Below are 19,347 nucleotides of genomic sequence, written 5' to 3' on the forward strand. Positions count from 1 at the left end.
ACAAATATGGGTGAATGACAAACATTTTTCTAGTAGTAGTAGTAATAGTAGTGGTAGTAGCAGTAGTAATAGTAGTAATGGTGGTAGTAGTAGTAGTAGTAGTAGTAGTAGTAGTAGTAGTAGTAGTAGAAGTAGTAGTAGTAGTAGTAGTAGTAGTAGTAGTAGTAGTAGTAGTAGTAGTAGTAGTAGTAGTAGTAGTAGTAGTAGTAACAGTAGAAGTAGTAACAATAGTAATCTTCAGTTTATATCAGTGAAGTAAAGCTCATAAGTGAACTTCCCTTCAGGGCCAGGTGCCAGGATGCTAAAGAGACTCTTGTTATAAAAAATAAAATATTTATTGAAATATATATAAGGATAAAAAGGATTCCTAATTCCAAGGGATTCTAACTCCACTCAAATAATCTCCCTACTTCCACAAGGAACCACTTCTCCTGTGTTTCACAGGCTACACTAATCCTTCCTGATCTGACTAACCCAAATTTTTACTATTCTAAATAAATTACCACTATTATCCTTATAATTCTTAACTTTGCCTTCAAGCTATAAAAATAACAAAGGCTAGCTGGTTGAGCGTCAACAAGAACCAAGTTATGACTCTGAGTCTTAGCAGACTCAGAGTCCAAATCAAAGACCAGGTTTTTCTTTGGTCTTCTCAGAGTTAGAACAATCTATATAAAAACAGCAATAGATAGTCACTAGTGTTTCCCAAGTTGGGAAAGGAAAACATTTAACTCCTTCAATTCTTTCTCTCTTTTCCTTCTACCTCAGACAGGAGACAGAGTCTCTGTGAGTGACTCTGCCTACTGCCAGAGACCAATTGCCACTCCCAGAGAGAGTAACTGTCACAGAAAAACTGTCAGACTTGAAACTAACACGGTATCAGCTTTGTTTGAAACTCCAATTCTTTCTCAAGCCAGCTTCTCTACTTATTATCTCTAAACTAATATAACAAGACCTAATTTCTAATATCATTCTTATAAAGCAAACCCCTGAGGGGTACCACATTGAACAGGTGAGAAAACTGAGGCTCTCAGAAGTTCATTGGCTTGCCTAAAGTCACACAGCTAGTAGGTGATGGAACCAGCGCTTGAACTTAATTTTTCTGACTCTCAGGTCAGGGTTCATCTTCATTTTACAACAAGTTCCTGATTGGTGAGTGATTATCCTTCAGCCAAAGCAGATAAATGACCGTCTTGCCAGGTTTATGAAATACTGCATAGGTTTGGAGTGGGTCAGAAGAGTCTTGTTGGTAGGGAGAGCAGCCGGGCTCAATTGTAACTCTTGCCTAAGATTTCTGATGTCACCATTGCAATATACCAAATAAATATTATCTCCTGGGCCTGGTAGCCTGTAAGACTATTTCTAGGGGCAGGTAAGGTGTTCAGTGGATAGAGTGCCAAGCCTGCTGTGTAAATGGAATTAGTTCACCCTTATTCATTCTTTAGTCTTTAGCCACCAGGAATAATGTCACCCCTCCCAACTTAGAATTAAGTGGGGAGTGGGGAGGTCTGTGACCCACATGTGATAGTGAGTGACAAATCAAAAACAAGTTACTGCCCCTTGGGCAGTCCAAAACAGGGTTGAGGCTGCTATTTGTCCACATAAAACTGGAGGTGGATTCAGGAAGTGAGGAAAGCTGCTATCTTTTAAATATGATGGTAACTTCCTGTGAGGGGCTTTTTGCCTTTTGAACTTGGCGTTGGAAGAGCTCAGGTGAGACCTCAGACCACTTCCCCTTGAATTGTCACATGGGTAAGTTAGGTTGACTCTCTTTCTTTTTTCCCTTGGCGTCTCTAGAGGCCCTAGCCTTAAGAGGCCTCACATCTTGGAGGAGGCCTTGTGGCTAGAAGCTTTATTTAATTAACCTCTGTGCTCCTTCTGCAGGGTCCTCTAAAGCCCTACCTAGTTTGGACCTCCAGTCCAGGCCAGAGTTTCTCTTTCTCATTTTCTCTATGTTCAACCTTCCTAATTGTAAATAAATCACCATAAAAGTCATCCTGACTTAGGTCTGTTATTCTGGGATCAAGTAATTGATTCCTGGTGACCAAACTTTAAATATCCAGTCCAAAATATCCAGTCCAACCATAGTCTTCTCATTTTCCCCTTTTACACTGCCTGGAGATGGAAGGTCCCGGGCTTCAAAACTGGTCTCAGATATTTCTAAGCTATGTGAGAAGTCACATAATCCTGTTATATTGATTTCTGGGACAAGATGGACACCAACTTTTAGTGATAAGACTGGCAGTTGAACACCTCAGAATGTACCCAGATGCCGTGAGCCAGGGCAAAAAGTCTGTTGTAGCCAACCCTATAAATACCCACCAGGCCCAGCACCCGTGGCTCACTCTGGAGCAGAACTTGGGAGGTGGGAGGTTTTGAGGGAGGGTAGGCCTGTACCTGTGCCTGTGCCTGTGCCTGTACCTGTACCTGCAAAGCAATCTGTCCTACTGAGAGCTAGAAAGCAGTCATCATCAGTGACAATAGAGCTGAGAGAGAGAACTGTGGTATTATCATCAAGATCATGAATAGCTTTCCCTAATCTTTGGCTTGGCTTTGGCCAAGCCAGGCCAGAGTTAGTGAGAGGGTGAAGATCCTCCAGCCTCTACTTGATCTAGCTTTCTCAATTAGTCTGATCATTAGCTTAGAATACTAGCAAATAAGGTTCCATAATCCTCCACCCTTTCCCCTTGTTCCTAACCCCATTAATTAGAATCAAATATAGTATTTTGTTATCAAGTACCTTTCCTAAGTGGTCAATATATCAAAACCCTTGGGAAGGGGAGATCCATACACAGTCAGATTATTATTATCCATCAATCCCTCCATTATTTGTTATAACAACCCCTATTGTCTAGACCTTACCACTCTTCTGCCTTGGAACACTGGTACTGATTCTAAGATGGAAGGTAAGAGTTTTAAGGGGGAAAAAAAGACAGATGATGATGGGTTAAAAAGTAAAGTCTATTTTTACAGAAAGCTCTATTACCTCTATCATCTATTTACCAATAGTATTATTCTGCAGGGCAGAGACGACTTTAGTCTCCTTACTAACTTGTCCTTTTGTTTTGTTTTATTTTTCTGACTTGTTCTTAAGCTAAGTTCCCTGTCTTGTAGCCATGCTTTATTGTAAAAGGTCATTTTTTAAAAACCATAAGTGAGTTGCCATGCAGACAGGTTGGTGTATGAATATTAACCAGTTGCTATAAGGATGGAGGCAGGAGCTCTGCAACTAGCCAATCCAAAATTGGACTTAAAGTTGCTGTTTAGCATATTATTAGCATTCCATTTACATTGTGGCTTCTTCCCCCCCAACCCAAGTTGAATCATGGGTAAGGCCATTCAGACAGAAGTGAACCATGGATAAAGTGAAGCCTGTTCTTAGTTATGGTGACTCTGCTAGAAGTCAAACAATAGACTTCTTTCCTTAATAAGTGATTAAGAAAAAAAACAACATTCTTGAAAACCCTCAGGGCACTCACTGTCTACAGACACTTTCTCAACAGCTATACTCTCTCTTTTTTTTTTAATAGTGTTTTTTTTTTTTAACCCTTGTACTTCGGTGTATTGTCTCATAGGTGGAAGATTGGTAAGGGTAGGCAATGGGGGTCAAGTGACTTGCCCAGGGTCACACAGTTGGGAAGTGGCTGAGGCCGGGTTTGAACCTAGGACCTCCTGTCTCTATATACTCTCTTTTAATAAAGCTTGCCCAACATGAAGACTGTCCAAGTTGTCAGTTCTTTGGACAAGACCCTGATGTTAGGGCCCACATCAAACCTTCTATCTTAGAATTCATTCTAGGTAACGGCTCCAAGGCAGAAAAGCTGTAAGGACCAGGTGATGGGGGTCCAGTGATTCATCCAGGGTGTGCTAAGAAGTGTCTGAGACCAGATTTGAACCCAGATCCTCCAGGCTCCTGGCCTGGCACTCCATCCAGAGAGCCACCTCGCTGCCCCTATAGAAGGTCATTCAAAGAAGTCAGAGGACAGCAAGAAGAGTCTCTTGGGTTCAAGGGTGGACTTGAGTGTCCCATGAACAAAACTGGAGGAGGCAGTGGGGTTTGTTAGTATTAATTCTTCATGAATAAATCTTAATTAAGTCCTGGTCTTGAAAATTCTTTCCCAATCCAGAGCTTCCTTCTGACAAATTCTTGCTTTCACTTTACCCTGTGTTTTTGAGCTGATGGGTCTCTGCATGTTGTGGGATCCCGTAGAGGTGCTCGAATCCATGCATGGAGAAGTCCAGGCCTATGGCGCTGGGGCCTGGAGGAATAAAATCAAGAGTGAGTGTTTCCTTTCCACAACAAACTTTAAAATAGAAGCCCATTAAGCTGTGCCACAGAAACAATAAGCACAAGGACTACAAGGATGGAAAATGCAAACAACAATGACAATGAAATGAAATGGAAGGGCAGTTAAATGGCTCAGTGGATTGAGATCCAGGCCTGGAGATGGAGGTCCTGGATTCAAATCTGACCTCAGACACTTCCTAGCTATGTGACCCTGGGCAAGTCACTTAACCCCCATTGCCTGGTCCTTCCTGCACTTCTTAGAATTGATACTAAAACAGAAGGTGAGGGTTTAAAAAAAAAGAATTGATAAAAAACAGAAGGTATAAATTAAAAAACAAAAAACAAAAGAAAATGTACTTATTGAGCAGTTGCTATGGAGCAAGAAGAGTAGATGAGTAAGATGTGGCCCTGATGCTGGTCACTAATTACTAGTCTGATGTTAAATGATAATCCTTTAAGTAATAAACTTTTTGTTTCAGTTCCTTTGATTAGAACTATTTCTAAAATATATTTTATATTCCCCTACCTTAATAAGCTGGGTAGAATGACAATAAAAATGTTAGGGCTGACCTATATGAAATGTTGTTGTGGTTCAATTATATTTCAATCATATCTGACTCTTGGTGATCTTATTGGGGGTTTTCTTTGCAAAGATCCTGGAGTGATTTGTCATTTCCTCCTCCAGCTCACTTGATAGAAGAGGAAACTGAGGCAAACAGAGCTCAGTGACTTGCCCAGGGTCACACAGCTAATAAATGTCTGAGGTCAGATATGAACTCATGAAGATGAATCTGCCTGATTCCAAGTCCATTGCTTTATCCACAGCTATCTAGCTGGACTCTTTAAATAAAATAGTTAATGACTATTTTATAGTTCCTGGAAGGCTTTCTCTGTCCCCTAAGTAATCCTTTCATTTTATTGTTGATACCTAAAATGCCTTGGGCTAAAGCAGATAAATAATTGTCTCAGGTATATGAAGTGTTGAGTTAAAAATGATCCTGGTATAGGGTTCTAAGTGGGCCAAAGAAGTTTCATTTGGTAGGGAGAGCAGTCTTTGGTTGTCGTTAGTTCAGTTGTTCCTGACTCTTAGTGATCCCAGTTGGGGTTTTCTTGGCAAAGAGGCTGGAATGGTTTGCTATTTCCTTTTCCAGGTCATTTGACAGATGAGGAAATTGAGGCAAACAGAGCTAAGTGACTTGCTCAGGGTCATATAACTAGTAAGTGACTGAGGCTAGACTGGAACCACTCAGGAGGACAAATGAGTCTGTCTGATTCTCAATATGGTGCTCTATCTAGTATTTCACCTGGCTGCCCTGGAAAGCAATCTATCATTCTATAGTTAGGATAGAGATAGGGCCTAGACACAGGATTTCATTGGTATGGAAAACTCACAGGTGAGAAAACTCCCTCTAATCATTCATTCAAGGCTTAAATACAATACAAGCCTACGCTGCTCTGTAGATCTAGATGCACTGGGATTGGCCGTACCTGTGTGGACCCTAGGGTAAACCCTGGAATTGGTTTTCTTCAGTAAATCCAGGATAACAGCTGGATTTTTAGTCTAGTTTATTTTTCATAAAAGTAGAGTTGCAAATGCCCAACATTCTGGATGAATTCTATGGAAAAATGAAAATATAGAAAAAGAAAATAATTCCTGTTGCCTTTTAGAATATTGCTGCTAATGAACATGAAATGCCATTTGCACTTTAACTCCAAGGTCCTTGATCGTTGTTATTTAGGATCCACAGATATTAGAATGGGAAGGGACCCCAGAGATCTACTGCCTGGTCTGCAGTGATGGCTGGTAGTCATCCATGGGAGGACTGGATTTTTCATGAGTGCATTAGAAGTATATCAAGCCTCTAAGTCAGCAATCCTAGAAAACATGGGACAAAATATGTCCTGGCTAATCTCTCTCTGCTCTCATTTCCTATAGAACTTTCCCCTACTGATTCTGGTAGTTATTAACATGTTCATGTTCATTTATAGTGTTCAATATAGGGTCATATAACTAGATATAGTATATCTATATGCATATGTCTTGACTTTCATATCAGACCTTGCATGAGCTCCTTGAAGGCAAGGGCTGAGGTTTATAGTTCTCTATCTCCCATTAAATCTAGCATAGTTCTGGGACCATAGAAGGTGCTTACTAAAATGCATATCAATTAGAATTGTTTAGAGGCAGGAAACTAAAATCTGAGTGGTTGTTTTGGAGAAGTCTCTTTCCTATTTGCCACATGGGTAGCTTAAGTAACAAAAAATAACAAATTGATGATCTGTTTCATTTTTAAAGTGAAAAATTAACTGAATCATTGCCTCTAGAGAATGCAGCTAGATAGCAGGAGACAGAGCACTGGGTTTGGAATCAGGAAGATATATCTTCGTGAGTTCATATATGGCCTCAGATACTTCCTAGCTGTGTAACCTTGGACAAGTCACCCAGCACTGTTTGCCTCAGTTTCCTCATCTGTCAAATGAGCCAGAGAAGGAAATAGCAAACCACTCCAGTATCTTTGCCAAGAAAACACAATATGGGATCACCAAGAGTCGGATACTACTGAAACAACTGAACAATAACATTTCATCTAGGCTAGCCCTAACAATACTCTAATGATTACTCTGATGTCATATTAATTCTTTTTGCCTCAGTTCCTTATCTGTAAAACGAGTTGAAGAAGGATATGAAAAACTACTCTAGTATCTTTACCAAGAAATGCCCTTGGGGAGGGAGGGATAAAACTTGAATTCTAAAATGTCAAAAAACAATTGTCAAAAATTGTTACTATGTGCAACAGAAAAACAAAAATTTAAATTTGAAAAATTAACTGAAAACACTGTCAATTAATGTCAGGATTCCTTATCTGGTTTATGAATAAATCTACCAATGGAAAATAAGAAGTAAGATTGAAGAAGCTAAGCAGCTTGAAAGACATTGTGACTGAAACCTTGAGCTATACTGTAAAGAAAATGTTAATTCCATGCCAATCTTGGTTTTACCATTGGCTTTGATATCCACAAATTTGCCAAATTTCTCTTGCCAAAGGCCCAGGTCATCTTGACTTTCCTGTACAAATAAAAGTATGGAAATAAATGTTATAAATTATAAAAAATACTGAGATTACTATAGCACACTTTAGATTTCAGGAAAATTTGGTTGAGAAAACAAGCTTATCTCCTAGGAAGAGGATTGGTTTAAGAACTCACCATATAATCACATCAAGCTAATGATCTACAAAGGGTATACAATTTGTTGTATATATTCAAGAATAGACATGGTCCATCATATTGAAATGCTAAATAAAATTTCAACCATGAGAGATCAAGGAACCAGAGTTGACATGATGAATGTTACATGAATCAAATGATATATGAAAATATTTTGCAAAATGTGAAGTATTTTATAAATGTATTGATACTACTTTCCCTTCTTCTCATTATATAATATATATATATACAAAATAATATATAGATAGATAAATATAGATGGATAGAGATAGATAGGTAGATGGATGGATGGATGGATAGATGGATGGATAGATGGATAGACAAATAGATGAATGGATAGACAGACAGACAGATAGATAAGTAGATGGATGGATGGATAGGCAGATAGATGGATGGATGGATAGATAGATAGATAGATAGATAGATAGATAGATAGATAGATAGACAGACAGATAGATAGACAGATAGATGGATGGATAGACAAGCAGACAGATGGGCAGATGGACAGACAAATAGATAGATAGATAGATAGATAGATAGATAGATAGATAGATAGATAGATAGATAGATAGATAGATAGATGGATGGATGATGGATAGATAGGTAGATGGATGGATAGGGATAGATAGACAGATAGATGGATAGATGGATAGATAGATAGATAGATAGATAGATAGATAGATAGATAGATAGATAGACAGACAAGCAGAAAGATGGGTGGATGGACAGATAGACAGACAGATAGACAGACAGACAGATAGATAGATAGATAGATAGATAGATAGATAGATAGATAGATGGATGGACAAGCAGACAGGTAGATGGATGGATGGATAGATAGATAGATAGATAGACAGACAGACAGACAGATAGATAACACTTATCTCCTGTGTTAGTATCAGTTCTAAGATATAAGTGGTAAGCACTAGGCAATAAGAATTAAATGACTTGCCTAGAGTCACATAGCTAGGAAGTGTCTGAAGTCAGATGTGAACCCAGTTTTCTTCTGAATGCCAAGCTTGTGCTACCTAGTTGACCTCTCCTCACAGTAACGTGGCCAATTAGAAATTTTACAGAGAGACAAATAACAGTTGTCTTTTGGGAAACCAGTTGGGGGGGAAAATCTGCTTGGACCAAGTTAAACATATTAAAAGACCTAGTACAAGGTTTCCAGAGCATTGATTTGGTTTTTTATGTAAGATTTATGAAAGCAAACAGACAGAAATCACAAATAATATGCAGGCACAAATACACTGAGACCTATAGCCAGGGTTGTGCTGGAGTCTGCTCTTACTAGCTTGTGAGAAGGATTGTTAAATTTAAAGTATGAGTATTTGCATATTGGAAAGAGGCAGACACTACAGATAAGGGTTTGATTTATTGTTATGTTTATTGGGTAGACTTAAGATGGAGGGAATGTTAATAATGAAAATTAAATTTAAAAGTGCATTGTGTGTACATTCTCTCTTCTTCCCCTTAAGCTGGTTGTTAAAACATTCACCAGGATTCTGATGGAAGGAACACATGATAAAAACATAGATTCAATAAAGCAGCAGCAATTCCTAGGGAGGCATATTTCTCTCTTTTTCTGGCAGTTGTGGCTGCTGCCTAAGCCTTCACAAAGACAGGAAAGTGCCCAGTTTCCTATGAAAGCCATAAACAATTTGGGGTAGCTGGGTGGCTCAGTGGATTGAGAGACAGGCTTAGAGATGGGAGGTCTTGGGTTCAAAATCTGGCCTCAGATACTCCTAGCTGTGTGACCCTGGACAAGTTACTTAACCACCATTGCTAGCCCTTACCACTCTTCTGCCTTAGAACCAGTCCACAATAATGATTCTAAGATGGAAGGTACAGGTAAGAAAGGAAAAGAAAAGAAAGAAGAGAAAAGAAAAGAAAAGAAGATGAAAGGAAAGGAAAGGAAAGGAAGGAAGAGAAAAGAAAAGAAAAGAGAAGAGAAAAGAGAAAAGAAAGGGAAAGAAGAGAAGAGGAAAGAAAAGAAAGGGAAAGGAAAGAAGAGAAAAGAAAAGAAGAGAAAAGAAAAGAAAAGAAAGAAAAAGAAATCAGGCTACTATCTTGAGTAATTTTACAACAGCCATATCTTTTTTATTTTTAATCATCAGGTATATTTCTTTTTTCTTTTCTTCTTAAACTCTTAACTTCTGTCCTAATAACAACTCTAACAAAGAAGGGCAAGGGCTGGGGAAATAAGGCTAAATGACTTGCCCAGGGAAACACAGCTAGGAAGTGTCTGAGACCAGATACGAAACCAGGAACTCCTGTCTCCAGGCCTGGAGGTTCTATTCATCATACTACTGAGCTGCCCCAAAGTACGTTTCTTTAAAATGATTTTTTTTTGTATATTTCTAAGCTGTTTCTTAATAAGCAAAATTTCCATAAGGCTATTTTCTTTAGTAGTTTAAAAATGCACCTTAAAAAATATTGTATTCTTAAAAGCTCCCACCAGGGGGCAGCTGGGTAGCTCAGTGGATTGAGAGCCAGGCCTGGAGACTGGAGGTCCTGGGTTCAAATTCGACCTCAGGCACTTCCCAGCTGTGTGACCCTGGGCAAGTCACTTGACCCCCATTGCCTACCCTTACCACTCTTCCACCTATAAGTCAATACACAGAAGTTAAGGGTTTAAAATTTAAAAAAAAAAAAAAAAAAAAAAAAAAGCTCCCACCAGTTGTCTCCCAACTGCTGTTAGCACTTAAGTATATAAGCAAGGGGATCTTAGTTGTTTTTAAGTGTGTTTACCTGGCAATATAAAAATTCCTTTCCTCTTGCAAACTAGTACTTTGACCATGTAAAAGCAGTAAAGCTAAGGTATGATACGTGGGTGTAGTGTGTGGTTATCCTTCTACCTACCCACTCTATTCCCATATTCTTTGACAGAAGTAATAATTTAGCATATATTATTTGCATTTTTATGGGCTAGAGGTAGCATGTCATTTTTTTTAGCTTTTACCTCTCAATATCAATTCTTTTTTTTTTCTTTTTCAGTATCAATTCTAAGATAATTTGACATGCTGGGACAGTTAGATGGTACAACAGATAGAGTGCCAGACCTGAAGTTGGGAGGACCTAGGTTCAAATCTGGCCTAAGACACTTCTTAGCTATATGATCCTGGGCAAGTCATTTAACCCTGACTGCCTAACCTTTCCCCAGATTTGACCCAGGTCCTCCTGACTCCAGGTCTGGCATTCTATCCACTGTGGTACCTAGCTGCCCCAGCATGTCATTGTTAAAAAAAGTCGGCCTCAAAGGCAAGAAGACTTGGATTCAAGTTCTGTCTCTGAAATACATTATCCCTATCCTTTCCAGGGGGTAGAACCTTAGGAATAAAAAGAAGAAAAGCAAAGCATTATGGTAACATATTCAAATAGAAAACTATTTATCTAACATCTTCATATTTGTTTTTTGATGATAATTATTAAGAGGAGGGGAATAAGGAGGTCCTGGGTTAGAATCTGATCTTGCACACTTTCTAGCTGTGTGATACTGGGCAAGTCACTTAACTCTAGTTACCAAGTCTTTACTGCTCTTCTGCTTTGGAAATGATACTTAGGATAGATTTTAAGACAGAAAGTATGGGTTAAAAAAAAGAGATGAGGATAGGAATTAAAACAAGAAGATAAGAATAAGCAGTTCAAGCTGAATTACCTGGGAAGGATCAGTCATCACATCTTCTTCACTTTCTTTGGAAATTCTGTTTAAAAATTTTTTAAAAAATATTAATAATATGGAAATAGGGTTTAAACAATGATACTTGTATAAACCAATAGAATCATCAGCTCAGGGATAGGGGAGGGAAGAAGGAAAGGAAAGAACATGAATCATGTAACCATGGAAAAATATTCTAAATAAAGAAATTAATTAATTGAAAAAATTTAAAGTTGTTTTATTTCTATATTTGACAATACTTAAGTTTTTGAAAGATTCTATTGATTTCCTTTCAATTTTGAGATCCTTTGAAGTACTTAATTTAAATTTTTCTTGTTAACTTACTTTAAAAATCATGGGTTTTTGTGGGGCATGAGAGAGAGCTGATGGTGATCCTGATGGTCTACATTTTTTTCACATAATAATTTAAATCTTCCTTTCTCTTTCTCATTTTCCCTCCTTCTTTTCTCTTCCTCCCTCCCTCCCTCTCTCTCTGTCTCTCTCTCCTCTTCTCTTTCTCTTTCTTTCTCTTTCTTTCCTTCTTTCCTTCTCTCTTTCTTTCTCCTTCTGACTTAGAATCAATGCTGTGTATTGATTCCAAAGCAGAAGAGCAGTAAAGGCTAGGCAATAGAGGTTAAGTGACTTGCTCAGGGTCACACAGGTAGGAGGTATTTGAGGTCATATTTGAACCTAGGACCTCCCTTCTCTAGGCCTGGCTCTCTATCTTAAGCCACCTAGTTGCCCCCTTACTAAATCATTTTCAATTTATTTTGCTAAAATGGTAAAGAAGGATAAAAAAAGATGAAGACAAACTGCTGCCTTACAGAGAGAGAGGCCCCCAAAGGCTCAAGAATCTCTGGGGCTGCCACTTGGGGATAGATTTCATTCTGGGAGAGCTTGTTAATTGAATGGATGGTACATCTATAGTCTTCCTTTTACTTTCTGCAAACAGGACCTTCAAAGCTATTTAGATTTTCTCAGTGAGTCTTCAGAGAGACTCTTGCTGCTAGGTAAATCCACAGCCCATGGAGGAAATACGTGGAGAAAAAGCATCAGTTTTCTTCTTCAAAACTGGACTGCTTAGGGAGAAAGACTGAAGGGCCAAAGGAAAGACTTCTTTGGGATAAAAACTCTAGCATATAAGGTAACGTGTCCCATTTGGGGCACTTGATCCAAGCAGATAAGTATTATTATTATTATTCATGATTAAGTAAGTATAATTTTACCTGTGTTTGGGTGGCATCTGCAAATGTTCAAAGTACAGCCTGCCCGTGGAATTGATGCTTAACACGGGCTCTTCTTCAGAAGACAGATCTATCTTGAAGGGGTTCGCTGAGATGTGAAACTTCAGATTTCCTGAGTCATCTTTCAGCACCAGAGTACCTGTATCCCCTGGGCATGGCGTCAGCCTAGAAAGAAAAGCCACATGATCCACAGGGAAAAAAACCAAACACCTCTACATAATGCAGGTGGGGCAGCTAGGAAGCACAGTGGAGAGAGGGCCAGGCCTGGAATCAGGAAGACTTGAGTTAAAATCTGGCCTCAGACACTAGCTTTGCGACCCTGGCCAATCACTTAACCCTGTTTGTCTCAGTTTCCTCACCTGGAGAATGAGCTGGAGAAGGAAATAGCAAACCCTTCCAGAATCTGCCAAGAAAACCCCAAATGGGGTCTCAAAGAGTCGGACACAGATGAAACAACTCAACCCCAACAAACAACATAATGCATGACTGAATACAAAGAAATGGTCAGCAAGAAAGGCTTTCTTTTTCTACCAATTAAAAACTGATTATAAATTGCCTAGCAAAAAGAGCCCAACTGTGGAGAAAATCATAATTTGGATATTAATAAGGAAGGAGATTGTTTGTAGGTACAAATGATATTGTAGAAAATGGATCACAATTAATAAAATGATTGGGCATATAATCTGAGGTTGTATGAAGTAAAATAGAAAGAAGGCTAGATATGAAGTCAGGATTTGATCCCTGCTTCTTGACCTCCCTTGCTTCTCTGATGAGCCTCATTTTCTAAATAAGAACCATTGCTACATGCTAAATGGACCATGGCTACAGCCTCCTTACTAGCCTCCCTTCTTTTCTCCACACAGAAATCTGTCCTCACACAGACAACAAGATAATTGGCTGCTGTCTGACGGCAAGACTCACCTGCTCAAACATCTTTTTCTTGCCTCAGAGAGCTCAACGTGGCTGAGCTGAAAGATTTCTGTAGTCTGACTCTGACCTCTCCCTATAGAGTCACCCGATCATAAAGCATTCTTAAAGTGCCTGCTGTGTGGGCCAGCCATTGTGCTAGGTCAGTGACCAGAACTTTTTAGACAGTGCTTGGCCCCACCCTAACCCACCAGACCAAGTCCCTCCCCCACTGCATGCTGGGTGTGCCCCCCTACTCCGTACCCATACAGGGGAGGGAGGAAGTGCTCCCATTGGGCTGCTGGACAGAGGGGTGGATGAAGTGAGGAATGTCCTCAGTGAGTGTAAAGAGGGGGAGAGGAGTGGCCTGAATGCTCCACTTACATCCAGCTCTGCCACCTGTGAGCTGCCCACCTTACTCACTGTGTGCTCCCATTGGCTGCTGGGCAGAGGGGCAGGGGATATGAAAAAAATGCCATCAGCCATGGTGGAGAGGGGGAGGGGAGCAGCTCTACCCAAGTCCCTCTGCCTTTCTAGTAATGAACTCTGGGGGGGGGGAGGGGCCAAGTGCCCAAAGAGAGTGCTCCATGTGCCATCTTTGGCATGCGTGCCATAGGTCTACCATCACTGTGCTAGGTTCTAGGGCAGGGGTTTTAATATATATATTTTTTAAATCCTTAATTTCTGTGTATTGGCTCCAAGGCAGAAGAGTGGTAAGGGTGGGCAATGGGGGTCAAGTGACTTGCCCAGGGTCACACAGCTGGGAAGTGTCTGAGGCTGGATTTGAACCTAGAACCTCCTGTCTCTAGGCCTGACTCTCAATCCACTGAGCTACCCAGCTGCCCCAGGGATTTTAATATTTTGATAACTGTAGGTTATCACAGTCTCCACCTCACTGCCAAAGCAGTACATGACATGATCTGCTCTAGGTATACAAAGACAAAAGACAGACCTTTCTAGAGGAATTTATAATCTATTAGAGAGAAAATATGGAATAGGTAAGTGTGACAGGGGTTCAGCCCTTAGAACATGTGTGGGAATGGGCTTTTATGGGCTGAACTCCTCTGACAACTTCCCAGGAATCTGAGGGATTCATGTAGCTTAACACTGAATGAATTGGTCTCCCTTGGTTGGCCCCCAGGAGAAGTGGGGTGAGGTGCTATATCAGTCACAGAAGAGAAACAGATTTTCCAGGTGGACATGGAGCAAATAGCTCCCCCTGGAGGGTGGAGGAAGGGGTCTGAGGCCCTTCCTCCATTCTATCCACCTGGGGACTGGGAGCACATGTCCTGCCTGGATAAGACTAAACTCTTTCTGTTTTGGACCTCTTGGCCTGCTTGTGGATGGCTGAGCTGTGATCCTGAGTGGAACAGGGGATAGCCTGTTGGGCCTGGAAGTCAGGAAGCCTAAGTTCAAATCTGGCTTCAGGCACTTACTCTACACTCAACACTATTTGCTTTTGATTCCTCATTTGTCAACTGAACTGGAGAGGGAATGGCAAACTATTCCAGTATCTTTGTCAAGAAAACCCCAAATAGACTCATGAAGAGTCAGACATGATTCAAATGACTGAACAACAACCATGGTGATCCCGAGATGGACATTTATAGCCTTGGAGTTGTAAGGATGGGATTTGTGCAAGGGGGATGGGACCAAAGGAGCCAGAGAAGGCAGTTGCTGACAGTTGTAGACAGTTGAGACTGGAGAGGAGCCTAGGAGATTCTCCGGAGAAGAGAGGGAGAGGAGAGGTTTTTGGGCAGAGGACTGAGAGAGGGAGGAGGTGGACATCCCAGCTTGGATCCAGTCCTGAGGGCTTCCTGAAGATCTTTCTTTTGGAAATTGAAATCCTTGATTCCCTGATCAAAGCGATTCCATCGCATCTCACCCACCAAGACTTCAACCATTGAGTCAGCTAAGTTTGGACTCCATTTTGGGAGCAATCTCTTACTCTCTTTCACCCATTCCCAACCTTGCTGAGAGACCCTTTTCAGGCAAAACTTAAAATTATAGAAAGGGATAGAAACAGAGAAATAGAAATAGGAGAAGGGGCGAGAGGAGAAGCTTAGAAGTGGGAACCATTGGGTTTCCCACCTAAGTGAAGGACCTAGGAATAGTGAAGAAGGCACCCCAAAATCCATCTGCCCTTCACACCTTTCCCCAATCTCTGATTTGTGAATAATAAAAAGCCATTCAAAAGTCAGATAGTGTTCCAGAGTGCCTGAGAGACAATGAGGGAGAGGGGAACCACAGCTTGGTCTGGCTGCTTCCATCTTGAAGCTGGACCACCTGCTGTGAATTTAGCTGATTGGGGGGAGGTTTGTGTGAATCCCATCCTTATTCAGGATCGGATTGGGGTATCACATACCTCCTTTTATAGGGAAGCCTTGCCCCCAGCTCCTGTGGGGCAGCAGGCCCATCCAGGTCACCCAATTTCAGGGTGACCCCCCCTTAAAGTCTCCCAGTGTATATTTGGCCCCAGGGGAGTGCTGGAAGAAAGACTCACCACATAGACTTTCTCTATCTCCCCTTTATCAAACATTGGTTACTGGCCCTTTCATTGTTACAGAGTCCACCTTGAAAGTTCTAAATGTCTTAACTGCCAGCCTGATTTGTTTGAAGAAAAGGACCCATAAGAAATTTTTTGGATAATGCAGAGTGGAGGTGAAATGCATCACGCCAAATGGAATTATATTTGGATGGTGTTAAATCTCAACTTTCTCGAAGAGAATAATGGCATAGCCATGCCCCAGTTAGTACAAATAATGAGTTCTTTGAAGTGGCCACATTATTTGAATTTGCATGGAATATTTCCACTGGGATGGAACCCATGAATGTATTTAAATGATTATAACTTAGAATAGTTTGAAAATCAAATATGTGTGACCACTTCACAGGATTCATTATTCACATTAATCAGGACTTCATTGTAGTTATTCATTACTGCTTCTTGGTTAAGTTTTCTGTCAATTAAAGGTTTTCAGTGTAAAGCATCCCATCCTGACATTGGGGAGGACTTACACTGTAATTCAAAACCAAAGCATTAAGTATTTATCTTGGGGTGTCAGTGTAGAGGCAGAAAGAGCCCAAGAATGTGAGGAAAGGAGCCTGATCTTTCTTTCAGGTGGTTGTGCTCCATCCACTAGGGAATGAACATGGTCTTTGATGGTGGATCCAAAATGGAAGGGAGAGGAGCACAGTGCCATAACTCTTATTGAGTCCAGCAGATAAATATTACAAAGCACAGGATATAGGGATTGGACTTGTAATTTCATTGATATAGGGAACTTCAGGTGAGGAATCTTCCTTTACCAATATGGGTTGGCACCTTTTTTTGTAGTTTACAGACTTAGATGACTAGGGGACTGAGACGTCAAGAAACTTGCCCAGGGTCACACATCTAGTTCATCAGAGATGAAACTGAGCTTTTTGGCTTTGTTGAATTTAATATAAATGAGAGTCACTTCTGCTTCTAGGAACCAAGATGTCAGAATGAGAAGAATTTTGAGTTCTTTAAACTCATTTTCAGATAATGATAAAAGAACCAAGTCAATGTACAAGAAATCAAGTCATTCCCCAATTGACAAATGGCCAAGGGACATGAATAGACAGTTTTTAGATGAAGAAATCAAAACTATCAATAATTGCGTGAAAAAAGTGTTCTAAATCCAGATAATCAAAAAACCAAATGCTTTAAAACAAATCCTGGAGCAACGGAAGCAACAGAAGAAGCAGTGGGTCCTCTGGGATATTGTGGAGGGACAGCAAAGGGACATCTTGCTGGAGTAGGGGAGGAGAATGAGGTTCACTAAGCTGGGATGGAACTTGTGGGAAATCTAGCCCAAGTATCAGAGGAAGCACCACTAGGTTCAGTGTAGTTTCAGCAGGGGAGAGCAGAAAGCAATGCAATACAGTGAAGGCAGTGGTGGAAGGACAATTCAACAAGGTCCAGCCACTGTAGGAGAGCACAGAACCCAATGCCATCCAGCACAAACAACATCTGGATGGAACATCTGCAGGCCTCCCCTTAGACTGCTCACTTTATATGAGACCCAAGAGGCAGCTGAGCCAACCAGGCACTAGAACAGACCACAGCACCAGCTTAGGACACTATGCTCTCCATCCCAGGAGTGGAACTGAGTTTCAATATATAGATTAAAATCTTTGTCTTTTGCTCTTTTGGGACAGTGGAGAATAAAGCTCTCCCAAATGAGCAAAAGACAAAGATTTTAATATAAAAGAAATTAAATCATCCCTTTATGTTTTCATGGGAATTTGTGTTAATGGGAAAATATGAGTATAAAGTAATCTCATCTTTGCTCATATGATATAAATAACAAAGCTAGTTAGGCAGAATGGGACAGACTAGCACTCCAAATACTAGAGCTAATGAATGTTTTATGAGCATATTAAAAATGTTGCATTCTCTAAAGATTTTTTAAAAAAATTTCCTGGAATGATAGTTCAAAGGTTACTTGACTATTAAAATAAGTTCATTAGTCTAGAGTAGAAATCCATGTGACAGACCTCTTAAATCATATGTAAGGGTGATTAAAAATTTCTTATAATTCATCCAAATATACTGCAAGCATGCTACATGGTTGGAAAGCCAACTAATTTGAGCTTAGTGAATAAAAATGCTTCTTCTATTGTTTGTTCTTATGGTCAGGCTGTTCACATTTCCCAGTTCCCATGGTCTTTGGGTAATTAAGAAGCAGTTGCTAGATGCTATGTAGCTCTTTACTAGTGAATATAGGCTGACCCTTTGATCAAAGTATGAAGACAAAGTGTATTGTTGTTGTTCAGTCATCTCGGTAGGTTGTGTCCAACTCTTGCTGACTCCATCTGGAGTTTTCTTGGCAAAGGTACTGGAGGGCTTTGCTATTTCCTTTTCCAATTCAACTTATAGATAAGAAACCAAGGAAAATAGAGTTAAATGACTTATCCTGGATCATACTGATAGTTAAGCGTGTTTCTTTAAGTCAGATTTGGACTTATAAAGATGAGTTTTCCTGACTCCAGGCCTGGCACTCTATACACTGTGCTACTTAGTTGCACTTAAAGTAAAGAACTAAAGAAGTTTATTGTTTAGCTGTGTCTGACTCTTGGTGACCCCATTTTAAAATTTTAATTAATTTATTTTAAAATATTTTTCCATGGTTCCATGATTCATGTTCTCTCCCTTTCCTCTGCCCTCCCCCTTCCTGGAGCTGACAAGGAATTCCACTGGATTTTACATGTTATATCACTTGATACTTATTTCCATATTATTCATTGTGGAATAGAGTAATCTTTTAAAACTATAAACCATTTGGGGTTTTCTTGGCAAAAATACTGGAGTGGTTTGCCATTTCCTTCTCCAGCTCATTTGACAGATGGGGAAACTGAGGCAAAAAGGGTTAAGTGCCTTGCACAGGATTACCCAACTACTAAATGTCTGAGGCCAGATTTGAAATCAGGCGGATGAATCTTTCTGACTCCAGGTCTGGTGCTCTATCTATTGTGCCATCTACCTGCACTAAAGTAGAAAAAGATAAAGACAGCCCCTGAGGGTGGGCTAAGAATTAACAGTAGTCTCCAGATGCAAAAAAAAGATTTCAAAGAAAGTTCTAGACAGGCATGAGATAGCTCTGTTACTGGGAATAATAATAAAAGAAAAAAATTGATCATTGGTCTAAGATACTCTCTTCCATAACCTACCTTTTGGTAGCTGGCTTCTGTATGAGGACATCGGAGATTTCATACCTTGGTTTCAAGGGAGCCATTTCATTGATTTTTAACCTGAAAATATTTCCCTCTATTCCATAGACTTCAGCCAAGAGAGGAACCTGGGAATAAGTGGATAAAGAGATTACCACATTATGACCAGGTCTAGTTTTAATTATAATGGCAACCAGAAAAAGTGGTTAGGTTACTTCTGGCACAGAGACATCCCATTACTGCATGTCTTCCTGAATATTACTTTTCTGGTGATGGGAAGAACTGTGCTGGGAGTGTTCTCCAAAAGCCAAGGACAAAGTTAA

The 19,347-nt window shown here is 40.2% G+C and overlaps 1 protein-coding gene across 1 annotated transcript in view; it reads right to left on the reverse strand.

The window, feature by feature from the left end:
- The window catches only part of GANC (glucosidase alpha, neutral C), an 80,515-nt gene that overhangs the window by 46,386 nt on the left and 14,782 nt on the right, over positions 1-19,347 (reverse strand). Inside the window, exons 4-8 of the mRNA XM_044660020.1 lie at positions 19,025-19,152; positions 12,404-12,586; positions 11,178-11,223; positions 7,289-7,355; positions 4,163-4,259 (exon numbers count right to left, since the gene is read on the reverse strand). Of these exons, the coding sequence (XP_044515955.1) occupies positions 4,163-4,259; positions 7,289-7,355; positions 11,178-11,223; positions 12,404-12,586; positions 19,025-19,152 (521 nt within the window). The remainder of the gene's footprint in view (positions 1-4,162; positions 4,260-7,288; positions 7,356-11,177; positions 11,224-12,403; positions 12,587-19,024; positions 19,153-19,347) is intronic.

Source organism: Gracilinanus agilis, chromosome 2 (assembly GCF_016433145.1).
Source record: "Gracilinanus agilis isolate LMUSP501 chromosome 2, AgileGrace, whole genome shotgun sequence".
Classification (NCBI taxonomy): domain Eukaryota; kingdom Metazoa; phylum Chordata; class Mammalia; order Didelphimorphia; family Didelphidae; genus Gracilinanus; species Gracilinanus agilis.